This window comes from Passer montanus, unplaced genomic scaffold, assembly GCF_014805655.1.
Source record: "Passer montanus isolate IOZ18808 unplaced genomic scaffold, ASM1480565v1 scaffold42, whole genome shotgun sequence".
Taxonomy (NCBI): Eukaryota; Metazoa; Chordata; class Aves; order Passeriformes; family Passeridae; genus Passer; species Passer montanus.
The window spans coordinates 1478623-1502513 of record NW_024369041.1 but is presented as its reverse complement, the minus strand read 5'-3'; the positions used below and the strand labels follow the sequence as shown (position 1 = coordinate 1502513).

At 40.3% G+C, this 23891-nt stretch overlaps 1 protein-coding gene across 1 annotated transcript in view; it reads right to left on the bottom strand.

Moving 5' to 3' along the window:
* Window positions 1-1265: 1265 nt before the first annotated feature.
* NRG3 (neuregulin 3) overlaps window positions 1266-23891 on the bottom strand; it is a 349526-nt gene continuing 326900 nt past the window's right edge. The window contains exons 10-12 of the mRNA XM_039719599.1: window positions 23555-23682; window positions 16301-16471; window positions 1266-12124 (exon numbers count right to left, since the gene is read on the bottom strand). Coding sequence (XP_039575533.1) covers window positions 11617-12124; window positions 16301-16471; window positions 23555-23682 — 807 coding nt within the window. The 3' untranslated portion in view covers window positions 1266-11616. The remainder of the gene's footprint in view (window positions 12125-16300; window positions 16472-23554; window positions 23683-23891) is intronic.

Below are 23891 nucleotides of genomic sequence, written 5' to 3'. Positions count from 1 at the left end.
AAGCACTTGGACTCACACTGCTCAAGGAAGGCAGATTGCAAGCAAAAATCATGCATAAGCAGAAGCCAAGTGTCAGATGCAGAGAGCTATTCTGAACCACCCAGAAAAAAGAAAAGGAAAAGCCAACAGAAAAAGGCCAAGTGCAGCAGGAACTTGAGGATCTGCAAGACAGCACCCAGGAATAATGAGGGAGCTGGAGTGGAGCTGGGGAGCACCCACAGCCCTGCTCCCTCCTTCCCTTACCTGGGTTCAGGGTGCCCAGCACACCGTGGGCAGAGCTGATGGTGTCAGGCACCCACAAAAACTCAGGACATTGCCAAGGGGTCCCTGGCATCACCAGAGACACATTTTGGAAACACTTGAGCAGAAAGCCCCCTTGGGGTTTGGATGATGAATAAGCTCACCATGGAGTGGTTCAGCACACACTTGTGGGGACGTGTTGGAAAGCATGACCCTGGGCACAAGGGGAAGGGAGGGACGTCCCTGCAAAGTGGCACGTGGGGCAGTGAGCAGGGGTGGGCACTGCACCCGCTGTGGCAGCCCCTGGCTGGTGCTGGGTGTGTGACACTGAAATTCTGCCCCATCCCCTTGGCTGCTGCTGAGACACCCTCACTGTGTTCAGGTAAGAAGCCATTTTGCAAAGAACCTGTCATGGTTTGAGGTTTTTTTGGGTTGGCTTTTTTTTTTGGGTTTTTTTTTTGTTTGTTTGGTTTTTTTGGGGTTTTTTTTGTTTTTTTTTAGGGTGGCTCCAGAATGATGAAATATGTTGCCATCTCTGCCTCTCTTCTGGGTTGATCCTCCTGGCAAATGCATTATTTTGGTTAGTTCAGCCTTTCTACCTGGTTCACTTAGCCCAAAGCTGACAGGGCTGCAGGCAAGGACTGACTTGAGCAGCAGAAGGCTTGGGTTTTCCAGGTGGGCGCCTCTCTGTGTGCTGAGATGTCAGAGATCCCTGTATCTTGTTGTCTCCAACTCCAACCCCCACCGATCCTCCCACCTTTGAGGCTGCATGAAGAGAGCTGGCATCTTCAGATGGGTCTGTCTCAACTCTCTTTGTGGCTCTGAGAACAAATGAAACCTCTGCTTTGAGTGAGAGATGGCTGGAGACAGCAGGAACACACGACTTGAGCAGGGGAAAAGGACTGAATTGCCATAAGATTTGTTTGTGGCACTAAATAAAAAATGACACTGTTCAGCTTCACTTACACATATGGTAAACCAGCCTGGGTGAGGGGAGTATAAAAACGAGTCAAAATACAGATTGATTCTGAAATAAGTTCTTTTTTTATCCTTTAGAACCATGGACAGGAATGTACAGCTCCACAAAAATGGAGGCCAAACATATCGAACCAAAACATTTCCTGGGATTCTGCGTGACAGTTTTTCTAAGGATATTTCCTTTCAACCAAACTCAGTCTAAAAGCAGCTTCCATTTGCAGTTAAAGTAATTGTGGTACACATTGCACACTTCTTGAAACACAATCTTTGTCATAGGCACTATGATTATTTTTCTTGTCTTTTTATTTGTTTTTACTGGTGAAAAAATAAACACAGGTGAAAATGAACACCTTTTTTCCCCCTACTTCAATGTGTTTAGACTATGTGATTAAGTGGATATTTTCTCCAGCTATTTAGATGAATAAACTTTAAGTTGGAGCATTCATTTCTGTGATCTAAAAGAAAGTTTGTGTATGTAGATTTACATATATATATATATTCAGAAGTCCCAAATCCAACTCAAGTGTTTATCAGTGATTTTATTGACAACAAAATCCATTTTGTTAAAATCAAATAGTTGTCTTATTTCAGTGAATGGTTCAAGACTTTCGGCTGCAAAAATTTTTCACAAGACTCGCCCTAGCATTGAGAACATTGACTTTATGTTCACATTAGGTGCTGTTTCAGGCATATCTACAGATCACTTTTAAGGTAAACATAATTTTCTGTGATATAGAAAAGATCTAGTGACCAATAAAGGAAAACATGAAATCAGGTTTAACTCTACAATAGGAATTAATCTATTTAAATGAAGCCTGATTGACTCTACTTGCTAAGTGCTGAGCAAAAAATCTGAAATACTGGATTTGTGACCATTAAGATTAGTACTGGGAACCAATCATTCCACTTTTGTTTCTGGACATCTTAATGTCCTTGTTGACTAAATAGGGAGGACTGAAAAACTATTTAACCAGTAAATCAGGCACATGATTTGCAAAGGCAATTCTTCCCTTGCAGTTATTCCAACTATCCCAGCTGGATATTCACAGTGAACAAACCACGTTTCCATCACCTCTGTTCCATTTTTAAGTGCTTTTAGTGTAGGGATTTGCTCCAGGCCTCATCAGCAGCCCGTGAGCGAGGAGCACAGGGCTCTGCCTGGTCTTCTCTCAGCTCATTAAGGAAGACAGGCAATGTGCTGGTGCCCAGGCCCTGCCCACAAGGATGGAAATCTGCCCATGAGCTACAGCACCTTCCTAGAGCACAGCCACTCCCACAGTGATGGGTTCTCTTTGCTCTCTGAAGCCATCTAGAGACAGCTTTAAATTAATGGAAATGCAAAGCTACTCCACTACTTACCAGAGAAACTGAAATGAAACTGAAATGAAATGCACAACTTTGTTGCCAATCTGTATGAGGTTAGACAGGAGCCTTATTTAAAAGGACTGTGATTTCCAGGGTGTTTTTTCAAGTTGCCCAAAACCTTGGGAGAGTTTTTCATTTTTAGCATCAGAGGCCTGCCCTACTATAAACCCTATTCCCTGTCCAAAGAGGAATCTGAGCTTGTGGGATTCTTCCTCACCATCCAGACCACTGCCTGCAGGGCTTCAGGAAGGGCTGGTTTGTCCTGCTTGCCAGAAGGTGATGTGGGACTTGCCAATGTCACAGAAACATCCATCAGGCACATGAAACTGAGATGGAAGTTAAGGAGAGTGCAGATGCTGTCCTGAGCATTCTCAAAGTCTGCCCTAGATATTGCAAACCACAGACAATTTAAAACAGCTTATGTATGTGACAGCCTGCAAATAAGGGTGACCAAACCACAGAGAGTCATTTTATCATCATCTGTCTGTGTAAATATGAATGGAATCAGCTGAAGAAGTTTTTGGTAATTAGCCCTTACTGATGCCCCTGTCCCTTCTGCACAGAAGACAAGAGCACATCTCTTGCCTTAGCTTTGCTTAATGTTTTAGATGTTTTCAGGAATAAGGGCTGTTGGAATAAAGAGAGCTTCTTGGGAAGAAAGATTGGATAAGAAAGCACATGGACAAACTGTGTTCAGAATAACCCCATTCCCCACTGGCAGCTCAGAAATTTAAGAGCTGGTCTCCTGAGCTGCTTTGGGAAAAACCACACCATTGTTATCTGATGTGAAAATGCAGACAAGCTGAATTTGCCTTCATGCTTCTCTCTATAACATCCAGAGAAGCAGCATGGAAATTACATATAAGAGATAGCTTTGTTAAATAAAACTGATAATGTGAACGATCAGCCTGATCGTGTCAAGATCTGAATGCACACAATTGCTTCAGAACAAGCATGGAGAGTTTTGCTTGTACTGTTTGTTCCATGTGAGGATGGGAGGCACTGCACAGGCTGCCCAAGGAAGCTGAGGCCACCCATCCCTGGAAGGGTTCAAGCTCAGGTTGGATGGGGTTGGAGTAACCTGATCTATTGTAAAGTGTCCCTGCCCATGGCAAGGGGGATGGAAATAGGTATCTTTTAAGGTCTCGTCCAACCCAAATTATCCTATGGTACCTACATGATCTTGGACTGCAAGAGCCAGCTCTGATCTGCAGAATTTGAGTCAGAACTGCAGCTGAGTGGCAGCTCTGGCAAAGCCACATCAGCAATGACAATTTTAAGACTTTGGAAGCAGTTTCACCTCTGCAATAATCAAGGAGAATATACAATGAAGTAAAAAAAATGAGGTTAGTAGGAATCAAACTGCTTTAACAATTCTCTGAAGTTACCCTGATGGGCAGAGACATTTCTGCTTAAATTGCCCCAGCTCAGGTGGTGGGAACTAATGAATTAGGTCAAACCATGGGCCACAGGCTCAGAAATTGTAAATCAGCACTGCTGCTGGCACTCCATGTAACCGGGCAATACCTGGGAGAATCCAGCCCATCAATTTTTAGCTCGTATTATTTCATTTTGATTTAATGAGAGGAGCCTTCACAGAAGTCAGTGCTGACACCTGCCTTTTGGCACAGTCACTGGTACAGCAGCTCAGACACCCTGTGGGTCACCTTTGGAAAGAAGCAGAGGTTAGCACTGCACAGGCAGAGACCTGGGGTTTATTTCAGGCACTCAACTGCTGAGCCACCACAAATATCCTCCTTGGGGAGCCTTCACATTAACTGTGCTTGCAGTGAAACAGCTGCCACTTGTGCAACTCCAAAGTCTGACCTGGAAGTTTTATGTAGTCCAAAAATCTTATTTACATTTACAACCCAAAGTTATCATTGATGCACACAGAAATATCCAGCTTTTTGTGGGCAATTTGAAAGAACTTGAACATAGTTAGCATAATTCAGGTTGGAAGGTCATCTAGTTCAACACCCCTGCAACAAACTGGGACATCTTCAACAAGATCAGGAGACAAACATAAAACATGGATCTCAGCCATCCCCTATTATCAGTATGTAAATATAAATATTTGTAATTTAAGTTTCAACATCTGATTTTTAAAAAATAGTTAATGTAATACCTGTATTTTTAATGGTTTAAAAAAATTACAGAAGAAATTTTACTTTTTTCTTTGGAAGTCTCTGCTTCTAAATTCAACACATCAAAGGATTGGAGAATTTGGAAATCCCTAACTTATAAACAAACTAGTGCTGATGACCACCATTTCAGTGGAATGAGAATGATCTGAAAAAGAAACAAAAGACAAGTTTCTCTGATGACATGATCTGGCCTGACACAAATTCCATCCCTCCTCAGCCATGTTAAAAATCGTGCCACAGTCAGGAGAAGCTCCCTGCCCTGTTCTCCAGCTGTTCCCAGTGTGTCTTGCTGGGGTGGTGAGGTTGGTGATGCTTGTACCACCTCTGTTTGCCCCAACAAGAGCAGTGCAACCTCAGGTATTTTTGAACACTGAAGTTCAGCAGATGGCTCCAGTCTTAAAAGCAACTGATTGATTTTTGGTTAAAAAAATTACATCAAGTATTCAAGTCTCTTCTTTTTGGATATTCATTTATTCTTTCCTGGAAGAGATCAGAGATAATCTAAAGCAAGAGAGTTTAACTTGAGTCAGAAAGCCAAAGTGAAGAGTTTCTGTCCTGCTTCTGCTGAGGTATGCAATGTGTAGGAGTGAATTTCATGCTATGAAAGAATCCTCTTAATGTAAACAAGGGAAACTCCAAGCCTGGGTTTCCTGATAAAGTACATATGACTTATAATCCAGCCTCACTGAGTCTTCTTCATGTCTCTGATGCATCTTGATAACCTTTAGCTACTATTGTGTATGCCAGAGAAGGCAAGGAACTATTGTTTATTTTAGAATATTAATTATTAGTAGTATTCTTTTATATTCCTCTATTATTATTTGTAATTTTTTTGTTTCCAAATATTTACACAACTGGGAGCTCTTGTTCCATATTCCTTGAAGGAACAGCAGGAAAGTGCCTTGCAGCATGGGCTGCATAAATCCTTCAAGGGAGAGGTTTCCCATCAGGTCGAACCAAAGCAGACAAATGTTAAGTGCATTAAATTCTTTAAGGCCTTAAATTTATTCAGGGTCCCAAATGTCAGGCTGATACTCTTCATTCTGAGGGCAAGGTAAAACGGAACGCGAGTGAAGAAGCTGAAGGGTTACTAATTCAGAGAGTTCCGAGCAGGCTCGGACAGCCCAGAGGTGGCTCTTGCACTGCAGGAAATAAGGACAGGGTACATCAGTGCCCAGCCACTGCAGTGATGTGCTACAGACCATGGTCCCCCCAGGGAAAGCAAATTATAAACTGCATGTAGGTCTCCTGATGGTGTGAAGAGAATGCATTATTAAGAGCTATGGTACAAATGCAGGATTTCCATGCTGCTGACATATATTATGTCCTATAGTTTATTTACATACTCCAGTCATCAATAACCCTTCTTCCATTATAGCTGTAAAATATATATAGTTTCTTATATTAAAAATAGAATTATAGGTGGTCTTGCTGTATTTTCATTACTTATCTGGGAAAACTTGCACAAGAACAGCCGTGTGGGGTATTAGAAAAATCACTCCTTGTTTACAGGAGTGTTGATCAAAGAGGAAACTGCTTAATCTTTTCAAGCAAGGAAGAGTCAGTGCAGGCTGTCAGTGAGGTGTGAGCACTCTGTCTCTGAAGCACTGGAAACAGTGCTTTAATAACACAGAACCAAAACATAATTAGATTTGTTCCAAGGGACAAGGCAAGCAGGAAAAAATTGGAAATTTCTGCTTCTTTTCCTTTAATCAAACACTACCACTGTGGTCATTAATAAATTCAGATAATTTACCTTTCCTAGCAGGTAAACCTTTCAACAGTAAACGACTGTACTGGTTTTTACTATGAAGATGAAAGCACTCTCATCCCCTGTGGCAGACACTGGATGACTGTTTCCTCCTCCACTGCTTTTCTAGTTCTGGGCTATACTGATGACTTTCCACTGTCTCTAACACATTCTGAATTTCTTGCAAGAGACCACCAATTCCCATGGCACAATGCTCTGATTGCCATGGAATAAAAATGAAAAAAATCCAAAACACCAAACAAAACGCAGGCCTACTTTATTAGTAATTTTACTGTTGTTGTAGCTTTTTGATTTCTGTATCATGTTTGAACTTTGCTATGGAAAATACAGAAATCCTGCCTCATACCATGATTTGGAAGTGCCAAGTCTAAACCTGAAAACAGGGTGTCAGTTGTTTTCCTGTAAGCAGACATCAAAACCAAGGAAGCACAATCTTGCTGTGAATTCAGCAATAATGCAGTACAAAACCAAAAAAAGTTTGCATCACTTTATATTTTTCAGCAAGATAAATAACTGTATTATTCTATGAACAATTTAAAAATAAAATTAGATAAAATCTTGATCTCTTTAAGGAAATCTATCATTGCAGCTTTTGGACCACAAAAGAGGAGACTTTATGTGTCAGACAATACAGATAATGGGTTCCTTGACCTGTTAGGCTGCTGAAATAAAATTTAAAAAATAAATCACAAAAAATCTAGGTTAAATATTTGCTTTTTCCCAATCTCCTCTAAGATAAACATTTTAAACTCATGGCAAGACAATAAATCACTTTATAAGCTCATTGTTCTCCTAGGGGGTAAAGAGTTTACTGGGAAATTTCATTTGATTGAAAGGCAATTGATATTAATACTTTCAAACACAGTTTTTGTTCCAGGTCTGTTCCTTCAAGCTTCAAATTTATTTACTGCAGGTAGGACTCTTTCAGAGTTCTTCTTTGGTATTCATTTTCAGAATTTCTTATAAGAGTAAGAAATGTTCAAGTAATGTCCAACAGGAGACTACAGGAAGCTGGGGATAAATTGGGAAAAGGAATCCAGATTTTCTCCCTACTTACATGAGAAGTAGGTGTGAATTAACTGCTAACATTTCAGTTTGGGAGCACATGCTTGGTCATAAGCACATGCCATCAAGCCACTGTTTATTTCAAAATCTGAACTTGAAGGATGGTGCTGAGTGGCTTTGGGATCAGCCACAGGGTGACAAGTTCACTGCTGCTGAGCCAGCCCAGGGACATCAGCCTGTGCCAGGAGGAGCTGCCAGCCCAGCCCAGTCACCAGCCAAGGAGCTGAGGGGGCTCACACTCTGCTGGGATGCTCAAAGGCAAAATAAATCCTGTTGTGTGGCAGTGCTGACATCACAGGGGAGACTACTAAGCTTTGTGGCACTACGCTGGGCATCCAGCAGCACGGATTTGGGATGTGATCCTCCATTAACAGATGCTGCCATTGCTGCACTCACCACACCAGCTGAGAGCGTGGCCAGGTACCAAAGGCATGCTGAAGGGCTCGTGTTCCACAAAAACATTTGTTGATCTAAACATGTGCCTGAAAAAATGACAACATTCCAGCTTTGGGCCTTGGGGTACTGAAGAGTTATTCAATGGTAAACACTACAAATGTGCCCATACTTACCCACATCTCCTATTTCAAGTGCTGGGATTGTTCTACTGGCTTGATTATTTTTTTAGGGTTATTTTGGATTGTTTTTGAAGAAATTCTAAACAGAAATAAATTTTTTAAAAAGATCAAGATATATACTTCTCACAATTCTCCATGGTGCTGTGCTGGAGACACAGGCTTTCTCTCTGCTCAGTTCAGAGAAAGTTCAATTTATTCAGTCAGCTGCTCTCCCAGTTTGCTTGAATGCAATGCTATGTGTGTAAATTTTCACACCAGACTACATCTGGAACTTCATAGGTCAGATAAAATTTTTAATTATGATCCACATAATCGACTGAGTTCAGAGCCTCTTCTAGGGGGATTACAGACTGTCTCCAAAGCTGGGAACAGATGCACTTTTAGGAGTGAATTGCATTTCTCAATGACTTGCATCCCTTCCAATCCATGAGTTCAGTGGGAACAGAAGCAAAGCAAAATTTGGCCTACCATGTTGGCTGTTTCAGTACGACTTTCAAATGGATGCTTTACACAATTAATTGTCAGACCTCAGAGAAAATGTTGCCCCATTCACTGTAAAACAGGAAGGTCCACAGAGGAAAACAGTTGCATTAGAAAACCACACAAACAACATTAAGGCTACCTAGTTGGATGTTTTCAACCCTTTTTGTTTTCCTCTGCAAACAATGACAGTTTCAGTAAGATCTGAAGCGATGCTCTGAACAAATAATACACTAGTCTGTCATTGGTTAATATTAACGTCTCTCTATTCAAACATGCTGAGAACTGAATAGAACAGTTAACATATAACAGTCACACATCCTTTGCTGAGTACAAGATTGTATCTCTAACATGAACCAAAGATATCCTCACCATTTCAGATCTTCAGCTACCATTCAGTAAAACATTTCATTCTCTTAAATACATTGCTCGTCTCCTCTTTCTGGGTCTTTCGGGGGTGCTGCATGAACACATTCTCTCCCCAAAGGCATGGCCTATGATATGGTGCTTTCTTCAACTGCAATCTTGCTGTGTGCTCCCATTATGTTGCCAGAAGTGAATTTGCAGAGCTTGGGGGAGGGAAGTTCTTGCACCTGAATTGAAAATATTGAATTTTTAAGCAGCAGTTTGGGCAGGATTCTGCACTGTATTGCAGAAAGAACATCTCGAAAAAATTAATGGTGAACGATTCATTAATTGTCATCACCAACTGAAAATTGTTGAATCAGAGCTTTACATAGCATCCAGTTTTCATACAACATGAAAATTCAGGTATGTTCACGGGGCTCATGGGCAGAGGCAATCTCCCTTTGCTCATGACCTGAGATGGGGGATGCAAGTGGTGTGGACAGAAAAGTCCAGTGACTGCAGGGGTGCAAAGCTGAGCCCCACCTAATGCACCGTGCCTTTCAGAGGGTTTGTCTGGTGTGGGCTCGGGGCCATGCCCCCACAGCCAGCTCATGCACTGTGAGACTGTGCCCGGCCACCACATATGGCAGGAAAATGTCAGGGTGAGCCCAAACCCCAGGGGCATCCCCCCTCACTGCTACAAGAGCTCTGTCTTTGCAGAAGGGAGCTGAACACCTCACGCTCCATCCTGGGGCATAAAACAATGGTTTGCTCTCAAATACATTTCTGTTGAAAACACACAGCAAAGATTGCAGCCATAGAAAATTCTGTAAACAGGACAATTTCATCAACTTTATCTTTAAAAGTACCCCCAAAACCACAAAAGCAACCCAAAATAAGACTTGCTGAATGAAGACTGTAAAAAATAATTTTTTTTTACTGCCTTAACAAAAAAAAAAAAAAAATGACATACACCTTCAGCATTTCTTTTCCAAATTTACTTGACAGAGGTTAAGATATTGCTTTATTCTGACTCAACATACAACAGCACTGCGGGACTAATTGTGCTATTTTGGGAAGTCTTGAGACTTGTGAACTAGAAAGTCTGGGGTACATTAATAAATCTAACAATTATTTTGTTTCAAAGGAATATTTTATACATTCTGTATAGACTCTGTTTTTTTCAAATCAATCTCCTGGCACTAACCAGGGAAGGGTATTTAGTGATTATTTATTATAGTGGATTTTTTCCCCCCAAGAATAAGCAGATATTTTTACACTAATAAACCAAATAAAACGTGTCACTGAACCCAATTCATTGCAAAATTGGCACATTTTGTTACAATTTATGGGGGAAAAAGGGACTCAAAGAAAGCTAATGCAAAAAGAGCTTATCATGTGATTAGGATATGGCAACCAGGGAATGATACATCCTCTCTAGGCCTTGATCCCCTGCAGGGAGCGGCTTGGTGGAAACCATCTGCTTTTAGAAAGCTCCATCAGAGTCAGATCTCTGCATGCCTGTGGGTCTGCCCATACTGAGCCATCTGCAGGGTTGAAGCTTTAAAGTTCACAAGTCTAAGCCATAATTAATGAAAGTGACTGGAGAACTGAATGCAGGAATAAATTAGGCAGCGTGGACACTTATTGGCTGGATTTTGATCATAGTGGATCTCCCTGACTCTTTTCTGAACAAGCCATAATAAAAAATAAGTTTAAAAAAAAATACACACACACACTGAGAAGTGCTCCTTGAGAGCTTACAAATGCTTTTAAAGTGTAAAAGTTTAGAAATGTTGAGGGGTGCTAACGAACAACAGAGTTTATGTTTCCACTTAAAAGAACCCAAACCAGAAACCAAAACCAAACCTGTTGTAATACACACTTAGACATTTTCTCTCGTTCTTCCTCACTCTCCACCAAGGCAGCTCTGATAGGCAAAGCTCAGAAGATGGACTCAGCAGCTGTGGACTCACTGAATCTCTATAGACCCCAATCCTGCTCCCACTCTTGGCCAATCCCAAAGCTCATAAATGATTCCATTGATTTCTTGGGGCGACTGACACATTGAATTAAGGTTGAGAGTTAAGCATCTGCTCAATTCAGGGACGTTGTCATCATTCCAAAGCATGTACCAGAACTCAGAACTAGGTGTCTGCATGCCTGTTTTCGTGGTGTGAACCTGGGAATCAAGAGCAGAGGGGGAGAGGGGACTGGATCTGTGTTGGGCTTACAGGACATGTTCTCCAGGGTCTGAATCCCTGCCCAGCAGCTCACTGCAGTGCTGCCCTGAAACCAGAAATGCATCTAAGGACAGTACCTGGCCTTTACTGAAAAAGAGATGCATAGCCTACGCCTTTGGACAGCCGTACAGGACCACGGAAAAGTCCTCTGGAACTGGAACTGTGTAATCCTGCCTAGAAAGCATCTAAAAGCACGCTTCATCCCTCCTGGAACTTTTCCCTTAAAAAAATATTTTGTTAAAAAACACTATGATATGAGGGCGATTGACTATTTGGTTTCTTCTAAGTAGATGCTCTTAAATTAATGCATATAAATAATTTGTATTTAACTTCCTCCCTTCCTGTTTAGCAAAGCGTCGAATGCACAGACCTCTCGATTCCCCTCCCGCCGGCCCCACACGGAGTCACTTGGCCAATACCGAGTCTCTCTGCGTGTCACTTTTGAGGACAAAGTGTGCCTCTCGCTCTGCCTTGGCCGTGGGGCTCATGGGCAGGAAGGCCGTGTTCTCGCTGGCGCCGCTCTGCGCCGCCGCGCCCGCCAGCTCCGCGTCCTCCGCCCGCCGCGCGTCTGTCAGCATCCGGATCTGCTCCTGCACAGTTTCCAGCAGCACTTTCACTTCGTGTTGCTCTGCTATTAGACAATTACTGACTGGGGAACTCACGTTGACAAGTTCAGCGGAATAGGAGTTTTTGCACCATTTGATGCCTGTTACTTCAGGAACATTTTGCATTTGCATGCAGGCTTCGTCCAAGCCCACAGACGGGATGATGGGAACGGAGTTGGCCCTTGAAGAGGAATAGCTGACCAAGTCCTTCTGATCCACATTATTAAAATATGGGGTTGTCTCTCTTGAAGGCAGTTGCATATTTATTGAAGGATTCTGAGGAGTTTTTAAACCACTGGATGAATACCTGGAAAGAGAAAAAAAAAGAGTTCTCGTTGCACATCAAGTGGTGAGAGCAACCAGCAGCAGGGACACTGTGTGAGATTCAGTGCACTGTGCTGAAGAGATACACACCATTTTCTCCTGAAATAGAGGAGCACTTGGCCGTGGTGGGGCCCTGGGGAAAACGACAGGCTCTGGAGACTAGCTTTGATTCTCCAATCTGCCAGTGGCAAAGCACTGCTCTTCTCTCAGTCTCATTTCACCCACCAGTATATGAGAATAATGGAAACTTATTTTTAAAATATTTCAGAAGGATTATATGTATATAATATAATATGTATTATATTTCAGAAGTAATATAATGTAGTATTAATTTTATTTGAAAATAAATTTGGAATTCCACTCCTACTTCTGATCAGGGAAATGGATTTATACTTTCTTCAGTGTCAGAACTCTCAGTGTCAAATGGTTGTTTTAGGAAAACACTTTAAAAAAGCACAGATAAAAATAACATTAAACACTCATGGCTGTGTAGTCTTTATTTACATAGGAATGATTGTCTGTACACCCCTTCAAACAAGCAGAGCATCTAAGTGTAGTGTACCTCTGAATAATGTTTTTTTTCAATAGCCCATACTCATAATGCTGGCCTGATTTGTTTTATTAGATTTGAACTGGAAATAGAGATGATATGCAGGACTTGAGCAAATGTCTGTGTTCTCTTGATACTGTAATACTGTTTAAAAAAATCCTTTATCATTTACTAACACATGTTATAACATGATTTGATTGATTGTGAAGCAACTTAGTGAACTCGTACCAACATTTCCATTTTGTTTCAAAGCCAAACTCTGTTTTGTTTACAAGAAATACTTAAAAGAACCAGAAATGGAAAGTAGAATAAATATAAAATAAATAATGATCAAAAAAAAAAGATGTTTCCCATCTGAAATTAGTACTTCTAGAAATGTGGTGCTCTAGGAGTTACTGCATCACCAGTCATGGTTGCTAAGGACCACAGACATCACCTCAGTACCAGAACATAATTTATTTATAATCAGCTTATCACTATTTAATAAGGCAAGGTAATGGTGAATCTAATATGCTTTATCCATGGGTGAGGAGAGCAACATTTAGATCTGGTGTGGAAGCAGGTGCTCTGACTTGAAAGGTATTATTCCAAAAGCTCCTTAAGCCTGTTGGACCTCACCAGGAATATCCTTCCACTCATATGTGCCTCCTGCTTTTTGGGATGAGCAGAAAAAGAGTTAGGGAAGAGAAACTGAATGGTGGGAAACTGCCATGGTCCAGTACTGGCACAAACAGTAAGAAACTGGAAAGACTTCCTCTTGCCCCATGCTCCTGGCCAGGTGTCAGACAGGAGGGAGCAGCAGACAACTTCAGGCTCGTTTCCAGCAGAGTGCCACTGACCTGTCATTAACTGGTGTGTGGTGGCACTGGCTTTGTAGAGCTGCTGCACACATCCCCCTGCCCATGTGGAGCACAGCCCTGTCCCAGGACTCTCCTGGCTCCCCAGGAGGTGCATCTGGGAGCTCTGTGATAAAGAGGAAGGGCTGGGAACTTTGCTGCCAGGTGAGGGAAAAGATACTGCTTTGGGAAGTGACACTCAGGGGAATAACAACTGGGAGCTCTGTGATAAAGAGGAAGGGCTGGGAACTTTGCTGCCAGGTGAGGGAAAGAGATACTGCTTTGGGAAGTGGCACCCAGGGGAGTGCAAGAGCAAGCAGCTTTCTGGGACATGTGCTGGAAGTCCCTGTCCTGCTCTGCAGCTGTTTCACATCTGAGACTTGGTTCATTACTTTGGCACTATGCTCAGACACACCTGCAGCCATTCATGGAGGGGCTTTTTACACCAGCTCTCAGGATGAATGAAATACTGATCAGGGGTTTTATTCCTGAGGGAGGACAATTAAAAAAATAAATGAAAACAAAACAGTGCAGACCTTTGGGTTGTGCCCATTCTTGTTTCCTTTGCTTATATATAATTGTTCAAACGACTATAGCTGGAGAGATCGCATCAGTTGCATTAGTCCCTTTTTTGGTAATTCAGGCCCTAAATATATTCTGGGCTGCACCCTGAAAACAAAGGGAGTGAATGTTTTTAATGAATTTCACATGCAATGTAGGTATTATATGGATGATATATAAGCAAAACCAAGAAAAGACTGAATTAAAATGGGTTGGGTGAGAAAACAGTAACATTTGCCAGCTCCACAATAGAGATTCTTGGTATTTTGAAAACTAACTGGCAGCAGCAGTGACATGTAACGAAATGCCTGGTGTATTTCCATAATATTTTTTTAAATACAGATAGACATACCAATTTTATGCCAGAATTACATGTTTCTGCCCCGTGCTCACAGGGCTTTCAAAGAAGAACTGAGGTTGAATTGAGGTGCATACACTGTGTGCAACAGGTAAGGTATTAAACTCGAAGGGATATCAAACCTAAACCATGTGAGACTTGGCTTTTAGTTAATTACAAACTGATCCATGCTTCTATGTGTGACACCAGACTGCTGCTGTTTTCAATAGACTGAGACTTAGGACTATAATTGCAGAACCTTAATTACATTCTCCTGTAATTAACTTTCCCAGAACCACAGTTCCTCCAAAGAAATATATCTGTGTTTTTATCTGAAAAATTATTTTGTCTGAATAAATTAATTCATGTGCATGTGTTTCAAAGTGCAGCTCTCTCTCCACTCTCTTCCTAAGACCAAGCAACAAAAGCAAACATTTATAAATATTTAACAGTAATTATGTTGTAGAGCGTGTAAGAGTCTAAATTAAAGAATGAAACTGATAGAAGCACAACAATTTTACTGCCCCTTTAAGAACAGATATCAAAGAGAGACAGAGGGGACTATAAACTTTAAATATGAAATGGATTTTACTTAGCATAGTCCCAGCAGCTTTGCTGTAAGCCCTGTGGCTAAAGGTGTGCAGAGTACAACAAGGTCCATTAAGATGGATGGGAATTATTCCAGGGGCTCTGCCAGGCTCTGGGGCAGCCTTGCAAGCATTTACACTGAATACACACACCCCCATCTTCTACCTGGAGACCTGACTACACTTCAGCCAGGCTGCTGGTGGATGAAGTTCAGAACACTCACAGAATTAGGGAACAATAATAATAACACTTTGATTTGTGCATCCCAACATGGAAAGATGGAGGTGAAAAAGAAGAAAGGAAGTAGTGTAACTTCTGCAGGGGACAAGGGAACTTTTCATTTGGGCTGGAAATCTGATGAGAACACCAACACTGTGAAACCAGCAGATATGTAGAGGGTAAACATCCTTAGTGCACAAAATATAGATGAAGTGCTTAAGTGGATTGAGGCCAGAAGGGGTCACAGTGTGGTCCCAATACCAAATTTTGCAGAACTGCAAATTTAAAATACAGGCCAGTACAAGCTGATACTTGTCAGGTCACACATGATTTCCTAGACAAGAGTAAATACAATTATCCTCTGTAATTGCTGTCCCTCACTCCTCAGCCCGGGAGGAGGCCGTGGCACCTCCCAGGGCCTGCATCACACGATGCTGCCACTGCAGAGGGAAGGCTGCCTGCCTGCTCCTTTCTGCAAGGCTGGCAATTTCAGTAGGAAATTTTCACCAGGAATTATATGCACATATCACACAAATGAACAACAATAAATTTACTGCAAGAGGCAATAAACATTTTTTTTCCTCAGAAGCAAATAGTAACAATGACACAAGTGTGAATCAAACTGGTTTAAAAGAAGTCACCAGACACCCAGCCCCACCAGTTTCACCTGTTAATCAGAGTGAAGAGTTTCACTGTGATTTACAGGTGAAAGTGGGTGGGGTTTTTATTCCATTCCAGATATCACTCCTATTTTCATATACAATATGCTTGCAATATTCTGGAAAGTCTTTGGAAATCTATAGGGATATGTAAATATTATGCAAAGTATCTCATCAATTGCAAAAGACTTCAAAGGCAGCTGCAGGTTCTCAGGAGCACTTCTGAAACCCAGACCTTATGTACACCTCAGCTCAGGGTTGTAATAAACTGAATTTAAAAAGGAAAGAAAAACCAGTGTATTCTTTGTGCATTTCAAAGACAAACCTGTATGAAGCTATCTACAGAAAACCAACTTTGCAAGGTGCATTATTTTATTTTAAAAGCCCCTCAGTGGCTCTTTTCACTCACCCGTGACAAGGTATCGCATCCTGGTCCGTGATCCTCGACTCTTGGAGCTGTTGATATGCTGGTCCTGTAATTCCATTGAACCTACCCCGAGGCAAGGGAGGAGTCCTCCGAAAGGCATTTCTATGGAGCATCCCACTTTTTTGTCCTGGGCTGCAGCATGAAGAGAGACTTCTAGGAACAACACCAAGAGTACAGTAAAAAATTATCACACTAAAAGCATAAAATTTTGCAAAGTAAAGGTTCAGGATTAATAATGCATGGATTACTGTTCTTATAAACTTTGCTGTGGCAGTCTATGATGTCAGTAGAGATTCTCTATGGAAATATAATAGTACAATCCACCATTAGCTGCTGTTTATGCCATTATTTAATACATCACCTCTTTTCTAGGAATGAAATAATTGCCCACTATGAAATGTTTTCTTGCACTTGATGAAGGGTGCTTCTCCTTTCCATGCTGCATATCATAATCCTGCTATAGAGTTGAGTCCTCAGACAGCATAAACAAACAATACAGCTCTCTCATACCCACAGCTGAATTCAAAATTAGATCCTAAACTGAAAGCCCAATATATTATCTATCAGCCTGTGAGGTGCTGCTTCCTGATACAAAACCATTAAATTGAGAAAAAGTGGAAGTGAAGAATATAAGCAAAAGCAATGAATTGCAGATTGAAGAAGCTAAGACAAGTTTTCTCCACCTTGAGCAGTATTTCTGTATTATTTTATTCCTGTTTTATATACAGATTGCTTTGTTGTTTATATACATGGATACAACGCTGTTTCTTTATATGATATAATAAAAACTTGAACTTGATAAAAACAAGTCATAGTTTTCTACTTATTTTAGAAAATTGGTTTTGTAAATGTCTGGTGTTTTAGAAGGAGAATGGATTTTTATTTTTTTTTTCATTTCACACAGGAATGAAAAAGTATCAAGAATCCACAGTTTTGGTATATAAGCCATACATTTGCTAATGCAAAAACATGGGAACATGGAACTAAGGCAAGGCATAACCCACTTTTACTGCTAACAGGTCTCAGCACTGCATGGCGTGACTGAATATTCATTTTTCAGCTACTCTATTTCTCTTGGCATCTTCTGGATCTCAGAAATGCATGTGTTACCTCATATTTTACATCTTTAATGATAACTTAACATAGGTTTTGTAGATGCCTGTTACGAGTCATTATTTTTGGCTGTGTGAATAATTCCAACTTGTGACAGAATTCAGAAATGCAAAAGACTTCTGATAAGTTTGCTTCTTTTCTCCTATTATGTGACTTAAAAGTAATCTGCATTTTTTACCTAGTGGAAACTTTAATTATAGTTAGGGCCACATATATTCCCAAAGCAATTCTTACTTGGAACAAGTACCTTGGACAAATTCTCTTTGAGTGTACATTTCCATTAAAATCAACATTTTCTGCCCAAAATTAAAAGAAATAAATTCAACACTCTCTATCCTACTGCTCAGGCTAGCAGTGTTCTGTTGCAGTCTAACCTCTGTTTTCTTCCACACCTTTACTTTTCTAGTGTTTTTTACTGAAAAGACCAACAACCCATGGCAATAACATTCCCTCCAGGATTTTTCATACTTGCTTAAAAAGATTTTTTCTTTGCTACTAAGGAGGCTGTGAAAAAAATCTATTTAAAAACCTGAAATACTGGCCTCAGTTCTGAAGGCTGAGTTTGAGTTGCAAGTTACAGTTCCTACTCTGTAAAATAACACTATCACATCACAAAATAATTGACAATTTCTGCTCAGGAGAGCCTGAGATTAATACAGCAGGGGATCTCAAAAGATGCAGGTGAATGAATAATTTGTGATGGATAATGAATTTTTGGGGTTTTTATTGACTTGCGCATAGTCATCAATGGAATCTAAAAGTAAAAAAAAACCCCAAACTTTAGTTTGATTACAAATCTTTGAAGTTAGAAACTTTTATTGTTTAATTTGTGGTTGGTTTGATGCCTTTGAGCATCTTCCTTGTTGGATGAGAGCACATGATCTTCATATGCAAATTCACAAAAGCTCTATTTGTAATAGACATCATTTCAACACAGACAGCTAAACCCAAGGTAATGGCTATCAACTGCAGAAATGTTGAGACCAAAGGGAACTGCCACAGTCCTGCAGCCACAGCATTTCCAGCACTGACAGTCTAATTTGTTGCTAATGTGAGGTTTTTATGCTTTCAACATTTCTGTCAGAAAAAAACCAAACAAAACCAAACCGAAGGAAGAATGAACAAAAATCATTTGAGGTCATGGACAAGACAAATTGTCCATGACCTCAAATGACAAAGATCAGGAAATACTTACAGACAGTGCAGCTGCAAGCTGCAGCATAACAGTTGTTTCTCCAGGCACCAAAAAAACCCCTAAGAATTTCTGTTAAAAGTTCTATGAAAAAGGATCTCCATCACAAAACTTTTTCTTTTACACAAAACTGATATGAATATCAGCAATGCAAATGTAATATCCCTCTCAGACTTCTCTATTGCTCATGTGAAAAATTCCTCCCTCTTGGGTAAACAATGGTTTTTGGATTTGTTCAGGGATTTTATTTTCCTTTAGCCAACATTGTGGTTTCTTCCTCCCTGCACTCCAGTCTAACTGGGTAAAAGAAACCAGCCCATATAAGCGAGCCATTCAATAAAATAGACCAACACATAAAGCTGTAGCAGATATGCCTTTAAAATCTATCAATCAATTACTCCAGAATAAAAAATCAGAATATGAAGTATGAAGTGATTCACAAGTGATGCATAAACTAGGGAGATATACAGTTCTTATGAATTAATGTTTTGAAAAAAGCACTTCAACTATCCTAAGGTTAATGAAGAACCTGGGATTCATTCTTGCCAGTTGTTTTGTGTGAGGATTTTCTTTGGGTTGAGCAAATGAGTGAAAACAGTCTGATCCTACAGGTGGAGTGTTCTCTTCTTGGGGCACATACACAACTCCCAGGTGCAGCTACCCGTGTTCACGAAGAGAAGACCAGCAGTGTTTTTACAGTAACTCTGGCATCCTTCTGTACTACTTCTGAGTTAACTACAAACCCCCCAGTAAATACATACCCCAATGGCTGAACCAGCTGCTAGGTAGTGTCCTCTGACACTCCCTCAGAGCTATCTATTTAGGCTGTTAGACAATCTACTACTAACATTTGTATGGATCAACTACTGAGACTTTCAACCGATTTCAGTATTAATAAATACAGTCTACAGCTACAAATCTCCTCTTGGTTTCTGAAATGTGAGCATTATTGACTCCATAAGATTCTTGTATCTGGGAATAGTCTGATGCTACTCAGGGACTTTGGAACTCTATGAAAATCCTTCAATGCTGCCTACGTCATCTGGTCACCATCCTGGGGACAGAACAACAGGAAAAGGGAACAGAGCATTCAAGGTATGTCAGCTGTACTGAGTTTAATCATTTGTCATTACCTCATCATATACTTTCTGTAGTGCACTGATCAACCTCCGTCCTAAACTGATGACGATATCCAGGCTACTAGTGAGAAAGTTGTCCTATATTGAAAACTTTGAGACTTCTTTTTAGGTTAAAATTAATTCTGATGAATATTGAAGCAGGTATATGTGCCACCACACTCCTTCCTTTTAAACAGGTCTTTTACTTCTCGTTGTGCTTGCTCTCATGTATTCATAAGCAGCAGTCATACACCCTATCCAGTCTCCTGAACTAAAGACAGACTTGGAACATGAATGAATTACACATTCCATGGAACATGAATCATTAATTCCTCATCTTGGCTTGGGAATGCAGTGCGAGTCCCTGGCAGTTGGGAGGCCAAGCCATTTTAACCAGGTGAGATAACAGTGGTGCATTCTCACACTACGCTGTGTTCTACCTTTGTTCAGTGGCCTTGGCACAAAAAAAGTCTGTCCCCAGTGCTGACTAATTCTTTGAGTGCTGCTCTGGTGAATGTCCTGCCTTCTCTACACAAGTCCCTCATATCTGCCCTTTAAGCACCTCTGTGCATGCACATTAGAGCTCTTCTGCCTCTCCTGACTTTCTCCCCTTAAAGGCATTGGACACATGACAACAGTGACTGAGCTTGTGTAGAGCTCTAACTCACCCCCACCAAATGCAACCATCAGTGCACATGTTACAGTACCTGATGTTGATAAGGTAGAAAGCCATTTTTTGCCTGTTTTATATCTACCGCAAGAATTTTCTTCCCCCACATTTGTCCTAAAATCTAGTCAGATTCAGCGTCATTGGGTCCTACTTTGATAAATTCTTCATCTGCCTAAATGTTTTACACTTGCTAATCCATCATCTCATGTCACAGTTCTTATTTTTATAGATTTTGCTCCTAGACATGAAATTTTGTGAACTGGTTCTTCTTCCAAGATTTTTTTTGATCAAGATTAACCAAGCCATCTTGAGAACTTTGATTTCTATATTTTACTTCCACTTTGAATGTAGGAGTGTCTATTTTCATACATTTGATTCTGTTCATATTCTACCTTTGTCCTCAGATAGGAGGACAAATGTCCTCATCCCAACTTTTCATTAACAAAATGAAACCTATTAATTCAGGATTTCCCTAACTGCTTCAATTATTATCCATATCCCACCATCTGTTTTGCTTTTTCTTTGGGAAAAAAACCTTCCTTTCAGGCTTCCTCTGCCTTTACATTCCTAGTTGCTTTAGTTTATCTATACTTGCTCTTTGAAATTCAATAGCCTTATTTACAGAATAACTTTAATTTACTCTTTCCTCTACTGTAAACTGAATCACTTATATTAGCAGCATAAAGAGTAAAATGCTTACCAAATGAAGAAAAAAATCTTTTCTGTGTTTTTTTTTTGTGGTGTGAAAAGTTCATTAAAATGAAAACACAAATTATTATTAATTTTAGGGTAAGTCTATCCTATTTTGGCATTTTTGTAAGACAATACAACTGCTCCAGGCTGAAAGCCTCTGCATTTGGCTTTCATCATGGCATTCTCTGAAATGAATCCCTCTAAAATCAAGGATGACTGCATCCATGAATGAAAGTCAGGATGACTAATTGCCAAGGAAACTGCTATTCAAAGGGATCACAACTCAACCCATAATTAACAAAACTCTAATTTATTTCTATCAGAAAATAAGGCAGTGTGGGTTTCCTTCTTACCAAGATCAACAGATCATCCAAGACAAATTTTTGAGCACATTGTATACGTTGTAGGAAAATTACTGATTAAACACATTTGTTAATTTTGAATTCTGACAGTTCTAAGAGTTATTTTACATATGCAAGCAGAAGATGTAACATTCTTCTATGGTAACAGCAGTGCACAACACAGGCAAAATGTTTTAGGAGATTAATAATAACACAGGCTAAATATTTTTTGAGATTAAATTTCAACTTAATCTCTGCATTAATTCTTTTTGTGTAGCTGAGGTTTGTTGAGACAGAAAATTGCTATTATCCATAAACTGAATGAAATTATTAGCTGGTCTCTGTCAGTCACATTTCAGCAACTCCAAATGATTCCCTACACTGACAGTCTTACTTCCAGGCCAAAATTTATTAGTTTCAGGATCTGGAAACAGCCAGCTCCTGATTTTAAGAAATGATTACCCATCATTAGTGTCCTTGAAAACACCAGCAGAGAAAACAGGTCTGGATGTAGAGCAAAGTATTTCTGCAGCAAGCAGAAATAAAACAACAATAGAATTTAGAACAGCGCAAAAGAGAGAACCTGCAGAGCTGATATTATTTTTCCAGGCTCAGTCAGGTTTGGAATGAAATGAAGATATATTTAATATAAAATCCTCATTTGACCATTTGTCCACAGTGAACACTATTTGGAAAATAAATTAGGAAGCTCTTACATGGTAGATGAATTAAAGACAGTCTTGTAAGTCTTAAACGTTCAAGTCTGTTGCATGTTTTATAAAATAAGGGCCTTGTATAATAAACTTTAACATTTAAAACTGCAAAAGAATTCTTTATAAATTAACTAGTCATTCCACTTCTTACATGAGTTCTGAAGCAAAGACATTTCTTGGATATTGCAATCACACCATTAAAAGGTAAGGGAGTGAATTGTTTTCTGAACTTCGTGTTGTGACTAAATGGTGATAAAATTCTTCCCAGAACTTCTGTAGAATGCATTCTAGGAAAGAGTCCCACAGTTTGTCTATGTTTAATAAAATTATTAAGCCTGTTTTGAAAATTTCTGTGTAATAAGGAAAAAGACCTAAGAAATGGATCTGACATGACAACTGGCATTATTTTTTTCATGCCAAATTAAAGGCTTAAGTAAGGTAAAAGTAGATAGAACCCAAACATCCCTTTCTGGTTTATATGTGGCACTTTGTAGGTTAAGCAGATCACTTATTCAAATGAGAAAAAAACCACATAGCTGGCTGGGAGACTGCACTGAAAATGCACCAAATACTACAGAAGCCAGATCATAACCTCATACAATCCCAGACTTTTAAAAAAGTAATTAAAAAAGAAAATCCTTTTAATAAACATGTCTTCCACTACAGATTATCTAGCTGAAAAAATTCCAAACTCATTTTTCTCAGCCTTTTTTCTCTCTCTCTGTGCACTGGACCAGATGTTACCACTGTCATTCCACCAACATTATTGCTTGTACCAGACTCCAGTTTGGTTTCTAGTCCTGTAATGAAGCACCTGCAATCTTTCTCATCCAAAAAAAAGTCAGAAGCAGAATTCTAATCTGAATCTCATCCAATGATGGGTGACATTTCTTTTTTTTTTTCTCTTGGAAACAACCATCCAAGCTTTTTTAAGCCTCGTTTTCAAAGGCCACCATGTTTTCATAAAAAAGTCATTATTCATTTCATGTATCTTTTGTTTAAGGAAATGTTAAAAAAGGCTGGAAATTTGCAACCAAGTCTTTCTGCAGCAGTGAGTTGTTAACTTCATGAACATGGGTAAGGAAACTCTTGTTTTTAATGGTTCCTCCTCCTCCAGCTGTTCCACTGGCTGGGCTGTGCCTTCAGCTTGGATGGTGTCTGTAAATGCTTCCTGCAGGACTGGCACGACCCACAGAGGAAGGCAGTGAGCATCCCTATCACCTTTTATGTCTGCAGCTAAGAAAATGCTTGGACATCTGGTTAATAAGCTGGCTGAGGCTCTGCTGGCACCAGGGCACTGCGCAGCTCACCCAGGCCCATTGCACCATAACCCTGCACACGGATCAGCAGCTCTACACCCTCTCCAGGCACCTCTCACAGACAGATGCTTGCTCACCTGTGGTGCTTGATGGGCTGGGTTCCTCTGTCAGGAGACAAGGCCTCTGGGAAAGACTGGGTGCCTGAAAAACTAGACTCCATAACTTTGTGCAGAATGGGCCCCGGGTGCCTATCTGGCTTTGAATACTGCGGTAGAGAGAATAAAATTAATTAATACTCACAAGACAAAGTACATTGTTGATGCTATTCACTCTGAATTCATATCAGAGCAGGGTAAGAAGTGCTCTAGTGCATTTTTAAATCAAAATGAGGCATTGCAAGTAACACATTCATTCAGTATTGTTTACACAGCAGAAAGGGCTAGTAACCATTACCCCCATTACCTTCTGCACATC